At 45.1% G+C, this 7973-nt stretch overlaps 1 protein-coding gene across 1 annotated transcript in view; it reads left to right on the plus strand.

Annotated features, from left to right (window-relative positions):
- LOC106815510 (cytoplasmic dynein 2 heavy chain 1-like) overlaps positions 1–7973 on the plus strand; it is a 52164-nt gene that overhangs the window by 4997 nt on the left and 39194 nt on the right. The window contains exons 8-14 of the mRNA XM_014819973.1: positions 177–243; positions 787–955; positions 1382–1589; positions 2769–2938; positions 3482–3674; positions 3891–4028; positions 5806–5925. Of these exons, the coding sequence (XP_014675459.1) occupies positions 177–243; positions 787–955; positions 1382–1589; positions 2769–2938; positions 3482–3674; positions 3891–4028; positions 5806–5925 (1065 nt within the window). The remainder of the gene's footprint in view (positions 1–176; positions 244–786; positions 956–1381; positions 1590–2768; positions 2939–3481; positions 3675–3890; positions 4029–5805; positions 5926–7973) is intronic.

Below are 7973 nucleotides of genomic sequence, written 5' to 3' on the forward strand. Positions count from 1 at the left end.
CTTGTGTTGTTTATTAGCCGTGACCCCCAAAATGGCGGCCGCTTCTACGGGCCCCGGATGTTTTGACGTCAGTGAATACTATCTACTGCCGCAGGTCTGCGGCGTGCGTCTATTTTTTCCGTACCGCAAATGCGCAAAGGGTTCTGTTACAATACTGATACACGTACTGTATTTAGAGTTATGTTAGAACACCATGCTTTATTATCGAGCACCAGGTGGGATACAGGTATAAGCACTCACGAGGTAAGAAGAGGCCTACTGCCGCATGGCAGTGCCTTATATATGCAAGCCTCCTATAGTTGACACCAGGTGGCGTCGGCGTAACAAACGCTCAGGTGTTTGTTTATTATTATAACAACATGTGTTGTGACAGTGACCTGCATGCATGTCGTCCATGTGCGTATGTGCACCCACATGCATATGATGGTTGAAGCCTCCCTGTATTCTCTGTTTGGGCCATGATAAAAATTTGTTTGTTTGCCCTGACCCGACCAACCCGCCAAAAAGGGGCCGACTCAAAACGTACAAAATTTTATGGATTTTTTTTTAATACAAATTATATCAGTGTACATTATATAAATCTGTAGGCAATACATTATATGTACCAAGCAAAACAAACATTTAAAATAAAAGGTATCTCCACACAAGCACACCCGAGCATGTAGACACCATGCTGAATTTGTAAAAAGACCCCTTAAAAAGAAGAAGCCTATACGTACCTACCCAAACGTTTCAGTCTGGGTCAGGTGAGGGCAAACAAAGATTTTTTTAATTGTGGCCTTGCAGGTCTGAATCCTATCCAGTACAACCGCTACACGGAACCACTCTGGCAGGCTGCGGTGTCCAACTACTACAACAGTCTACAGCCAGCCGAGCAGAAGTTTGCCACCAGGTTGCGCTCGCATCTCCGTAAAACGGAGGCAAGCCCACAGCAGCTGCTGCGTGAATTCCAACGGTACGTTCGTGTGCATGCAACAGTACTCGTTGCCGTGGTAACGATAAATCCTGATACCCCGACAAAATTCAACTGCGGCATTGCGCGTCCATTTTTGTCAGTGAATGTCGAATCGCACTGCATGTAGTATGGGTGGGGTCATAATTACAGTAATTTTAATTACCGTCTAATTAGACATTGCAAGAATGTCACGACAGGGAATTAAGATAATCACTAATGCTAAACAAATGCGTTAAATTAAAAGATATCTTCCTGTGTTAACTGGCGGAAACTAGACCTTACTCCACAGTTACGGAAAAATTGCATGAGCTCTCGCAACCACACCAGTAAAAAATCCAATCAATTACCCCGAAAAATTCTGCCAGCAACGCGCGCGTAGCCGCACGTCGCACCCGCTCATAGATGGCGCCACTCTACCCACCGCAGGTACGGGGAGCTGGTGCAGCGCGGCAGCATCCAGAGGGAGCTGGTGTCGGAGCGTGAGACGCTGCTGGGACAGCTGCAGGAGTTTGTACGGTCGATGCGCAGCGACTTTGAGCAGCGGACGGGTCCGCACGGAGCCGGCGCGGACCCCGTAGCCAACATGCCCGAGGTCGTACGCAACATCATGTGGGCGCGTCAGCTCGAAGCAAAGGTAGACTCACACGCGTATATATATATGTATGTATTTGTTGAAGCAAAGGTAGACTCACACGCGTATATATATATGTATGTATTTGTTGAAGCAAAGGTAGACTCACACGCGTATATATAGTGAAAATCCAATGTAGTGTATTTGTTAATAGCAAAGGTAGACTCAGACACGTATATATATATGTACGTATTGTTGAAGCAAAGGTAGACTCACGCACACGCATATATATATATGTATGTATTTGTTGAAGCAAAGGTAGACTCGCACGCGTATATATATATGTACGTATTTGTTGAAGCAAAGGTAGATCACACAGCGTTATATATATATGTACGATTTGTTGAAGCAAAGGTAGACTCACACGCGTATATATATATGTACGTATTTGTTGAAGCAAAGGTAGACTCAGGTGTACAGTGTGGTGTGTGCGCGTGCAGGCATGTGGGCGCATCAGCTCGAAGCAAAGGTAGGCCTATGCGTATATATATATATATGTGTATGCGTTTTAACTGAAATAATGACACCATTACATTCTTCAAGTACAAAAACTAATAAAAAGACACTTTATTCATGTTTTTATGTTGAATATTTTACGAAGATAGAACAGTTTAATAGATATTTACAATCCCACGGTGGCCATTTTGGGTTTTCCGTTGTTACGGCCGTTACGGAAATAATTCAGCTTGGCAATGTATATCTGAAATCATTTATTATACCCTTAACATGATCATACACACCAATGTTTGTGCTATTACCACAAAACCCACACTTCTTATTAATATTTACACATGCATACCTGCCGCACTAATAGTGTGGTGTGCACGCTTGCATGCATGTATGTACGTGGTATCGTGGGCATGCCGGCTCAGAGGTACAAGGTGTTCATAAGCAAAGGTGTCATAATGTAAAGTATAATAAGCTGTTATAAGCAAAAGGTATACTCAATGTAAGGTCGGTCCAACTGAAGGTAGGTATATGCCACATTACATATGCCACTACTAACGCCCTAATGCTCAGCCTCATCGACGGATGGGTGCATGAAAGAATAAATTGAGTGATGCATGAATGAAGCGACCAGGAGTGTATGAGTCGGTATATAATTGAGCGTGACCGGTGCTGACCCCTATGAGGCGGCGTGTGCACTTCTGACCTCTCGTCCCGTACGCTCGTGTTGCACAGGTGAAGGACATTGGTGGGACAGCAGAGAGCCTACTGGGAGATCTCAGCGGCTACAGCATCCTTAACAAGAAGGCAGAGGAGCTGCAGAGGGACCTGGCTGTGTATAGTCAGAACCAGTTTGAGAACTGGTCGAGTGAGATGACCGAGGCGATCGATAACAAGCAACTTGGGTACGAAGCATTGCATGTACTAATCCTGCAGCGATGAATGCATAATAGATATATATTAACCGCATACATATATATAATATATATATATATAATATTGATAATAATATATATATATAATATATATATTTTATATGTATATAATAATAAATTGTATAATAAATAAATATATAATATATATATATATATATATATATAATATAATATATATATATATGTATATGTATATGTAATTGTTATATAATAACATTTAAGAATAGTATTTAACGTGTGAAGATTAGTAATTATTTATCTCGTGATTTAGAAGTCATTACTACATACATGCTGATTGTGTCCACTTAGATCAGTAGCCTGATGTGTAGACATGTCTGCATGAATGAATGAGTGAGTGAATGGACAGATCAGAGGGGTGCATGATTAAAGAGATGGGCCTGTATGGGTAAATGAACAAATATGAATGAATGAATTAAGGAACCAAGGGGGTAATGAATGAGCGATTGAATGAATAAATGACGAAGGATTGAATGAATGGTGCCTATCTTGCAGGCTTGAAATCTCCGGCTGTCTGATGGAGTTTGATCGTGAAGGTGCACTAAAGGTCAACTACAGTGACCGGCTCGTGACCTTGCAGAGAGAAGTCAGGCAGCTAGCTGGGCTGGGCTACGCGCTACCGGTTAAGGTCAAAAACATGTCGGATAGCGCACAAAAGTTCTACCGCCATGCTATCATTCTCCATCAGGTATTACAAGTAAATCTTTTCAATTAAAAAAAAAAATTCCCCACACAAAAATAATTTATTCAATATCCTTTCTTCTAGTCTAGTCTGTTCTATTAGATTTTATGCTTAATCTGCGTTTTTAATTCGCATCTACACAATTCAACTGCGTGATTAATTTTGTATGTGAATTGACAATCTTGGGGTTAGTAGACCCTTAAATCTTGTGTTTCCCACCAGGTGGCGCACTTCTACAACACTATAGCCGATCAGATCATACTGTCGCAGCTGCCTATGCTTGAGGATGCTACGCGGCAGTTTGAAGGCTTGATAAAGAAAGCAAAGCCAGGCGCCAAGGAGAAGAACCGAGGTGTTCAGGTGTGTATCCTATGACAGTTGCAATGTAGCCTGTTGGGAAATACTGGCAATTTCTGTTGCATTCCATTATATGGTTAGCAGAGGCTTGGGTAACAAAATCCAGAGAGACCGGGTACAAGATGGCGTGCGCAAAAGATGCGTTGTTCCCCGACCGCCAAGAGCGGTTAAGCCGCGCATTCCGCGGGACTGGCGCACGCGACAGCCGCGGTGTGTTCTATGTAGCATCTCGCGTCCCCCGCTATACACCGAATTCGCGGCCGAAGGAGGCGGGCGCGCCGAAACCGTATAGCGGGAGCAAACAATCGGCGCAGTTTTGTCACACGTCATACACCGCTGCGGACTACGCGCGAGCCTTGTGTAATACGCCGCTGCGGGCCGCGAGTCCTTCGTCGCGGTGGGCTTTGCCCTTGTTGCGCACATCTGCGCGGCAGGGGCGAGTATTTGTTGCTGCCGCTGCTTTGCTTTTTTGTAAAAACTGGCACGGCCACGCCACCACGTGCTCGCAGGATTCGCCGGCCTGGCCACGCCAGCGCAGGTGCTCGCACGACGTGCGCGTTGCAACGGGCAGCGCGGGGTCAGGAGGATTGGTCGAAACATGGCACGTACGCAGCCAGGCGCGCACCGAGCGGCGGCATCGCTTTTTAGAGATAGCATCTAGACCGCCCCCCCCCCACATGGAGTGCCGTACGACACCTTCGTAAAAAGCTCTGTGATAGACATAACGCTATACTCGCAATAGCGCATGCATCGCGTAGCGGCCAATGAGCGAGCGCGTCATCGGCTGATTGACAGCATTTCGTCGAGTTTTTGCTTGTACGTTGTAGGAGCCACAACGTCTTAGCCATGAGGTGCGCCAACCCCAAAAAAATGTTATAGGGGCCGTTTTGGAGATGGCCTCCTGCCGTCCATACCCGAAATATCGTTGGATTGCGCCCAGTTTTCGCAGGTGCGTTTTCAGACCCCTGTCTAAGGTATCTGTCTAAGGGGACAAAAAGGGGGCGGTGTGTTCACTGTTGGGGCCGCAAGTCCGTCAAGGTAATATAAGGGTCAACTAGACTGTGCTGCCTGATGGATATGCTGTCATCTTATATTGCCAATATACAGCCTAACATGTAAGTAACGATCGCGTAAAGTAAATGACAAAAGTGACCTCTAAGGACAGGTGGACATTTTATAGCGATGGTTTCACTGTGTATAACAGCCGCTCGCTAAAAACGCCACAGAATCGCCTTCGTACGCAGGTGGCTGTTCTTTGTGCGTGGCCACTGACATGGGTGTGAATATACATGTGCTTGTATATTATATTTTATTATATATTATTGTATATTATTATATATTGTATATTATATTATATTATATTATATTATAGGTCGTGGTTACGCGTCCGGTTACCGGATGCCCAGCTCCAGGCTCTATGCGTCCGTCAATATATTTCTTATGTGAACTCAACTATATTTTTTTAGTAAAAAACAATAAACAATAAGTTTTTACCATAATATTACTTACCTTTATGTATTTTATCAAAAAAAATGTGTTTTTGTAACTTTTGAAGCAATAGTAAATCCAGTAAAATCAACGATTTGAAAGGGGGCGTGGCCTAATCGTGACGTGGATTTGGGAATCTGTGCTGAGCTTTGTAATGGATGACCAGCCGTGTAGCCACTGCGTATTATATATTGTATATTATATATTATTATATATTGTATGTTATATATTATTATATATTGTATATTTAATTGTATTATATTACATGTATTGTTGTATTGCATGATGGCAGGTGACCTGGGACAGTCCCAAGGAGCTGGAGGATTATGTGAAGAAGCTGAGGGCTTCAGCGATGAGCCTCACCAACAAGAATGGGAAGCTGCGGAAGTCGCACGACGTCATCCTGCAGAAGGTGGGCAGACGGCGCCGCGAGACACGTTCAAAACCTGCGTATAGCAGCCACTCGACGGGCCGCGCGAGAACACGGTCAAACCTGCGTTCGCAAGCCACATCGACGCGCGCGCCGAACACGGTCAACCACTGCGTATAGACACTCGACATTGCCGCGAAGACACGGTCAAAACCTGTCGTATAGCAGCTACTTCGACAGTTGCGGCGAAAGACGCGGTCACCTGCCGTATAGCAGCCAACTCGTGGCTGGCGCGAAAGCGCGGTCAAACCTGCATATAGCATGCACTCGACGTCGCCCCGCAGACACGGTCAACCTGTTTATAGGCAGCCAGCTTGACGGCTGCCGCGCGAAAACGCGTCAAACCTGCGATATAGCAGCCACTCGACGGTGCCGCGAAACGCGCGCCAAAACCTGCCGTATAGCAGCACCGACTTCGCAAGCACGTCAAGTATTGCACGCACATGACGCGCAAACTGGGTCCAACCTGTATAGCAGCCATCTCCGACGTGCCCGCGAAACAGCGGTCAAAACCTGCGTATAGCAGCACTGAACGCGCGCGTACCGTTTTTTGCACTGTTTAGCGCTTCCTTTTTTCTTGTTTTGTCCCGCCGAAACGCGGTCCAACCTGCCGTATAGCAGCCACCGACCGTGCCGCGAAACGCGACGTTCAAACCTGCGTATAGCCCAGCCACTTGAACGTGCCGCGCAACGCGGCAAACCTGCGTTATAGCATGCCACTCGACGGTGCCGGCAGCGAAACGCGTCTCAAGCCTGCGTATAGCAATGTTAAAATTACGAGGCAACATTTTATGCGGTGGTCGATGCACACGACATGATGGGTGTGTGTGAGCATGACACATTGGAGTTTTAACCGCGGCTGCTGCAGGGCAGATGTTGCCATTTCCTTGCGAGCCCCGTTGTCAAACAAAATTAGTTCTAACATGTAGTCTTAAGCAATAAAGACAAATTTCTCGTAGACCGTCGACAGCGCTTTGTTTTCGTATGTTATCAGGAATCTGCTACGATTTTTCATTCAGGTAGTCTGCCTCAGCGTTCTCTGTTCGACGGCTGCTTCTAAAAATAAAAAAGTAAATGTTATAGACTTAATGTTTAAGGACTAAATCTTTGTTTCTGAACTACGGGCCGCCTGTCGTTGCCACCGCATTTGTTGTGATCGTTATTGCAGGTCGGCAGTGTTGGCGTGGAAATTGTTGCGACGGAGCAGAAGTGGACCGGACAATTGTCTCCGAGATAACTCCAGGAAAGGGCACCCGCCTGCGTAGCTCGAGGTGAAGTGGACTCTTCAGTATTTAGTTTATTTACTGTATTCCTATCATTTCGTTCATACTATTTCATAATTCATTACTCTCCACAAAACTAATTATCGAAAAAAATAACGGTCTTCTATGCGTCTGGTGAAACTTTGTATAAATGATCCGCTGCTGTGACATGTACAGTGGTAGATTGGTCTGACAGTTATGATTGAAGCAATAGCAAAGGGAGGTAATGGAATGGTGTTACATTACATAAGGCATGCAATGTTGTTTCGTCTTACAAAGACCCCCTGAAATTACGTAGATAAGGTGTAGAATAGCATTTCTCACGTTGAAATATAATGGTTCTATAATAATCAACCAAAGTTTTACAATTGATACTTGTTAACATCAACAGACCACACGTGGTTCACACGAACAGGTTTAAATGTCTAACAATGTGTAAAGGAAAGCAAATTCTCAAACAAGTATTCTCGGAAGAAGAAAAATTTTCTCGGAAATTACTGGTCGAGGCGATGTATTGTCAATTGCTTTCCTACCTTTTCTCATGCTGGCAGGGATTCTCCAGTGCCGCATGATGGTGGACAGGGCTCTGGGACAGGCAGCTGTACAAATCGCTCGAGTATACCAATACCAGACAGGGGACTGGAAGCGTTGAACGGAGAAGTCTCACTGAGATTAAAATTGATCTCGTCTTTATTAGGTGAGCGTCAGCTCCCAGTTTGAAGGCATTTTGCTTTTCCTGGAAAGTATCCTGGTCAAGTATAAGAGACA

The sequence above is a fragment of the Priapulus caudatus genome, unplaced genomic scaffold (genome assembly GCF_000485595.1).
Source record: "Priapulus caudatus unplaced genomic scaffold, Priapulus_caudatus-5.0.1 Scaffold1134, whole genome shotgun sequence".
Taxonomy (NCBI): Eukaryota; Metazoa; Priapulida; class Priapulimorpha; order Priapulimorphida; family Priapulidae; genus Priapulus; species Priapulus caudatus.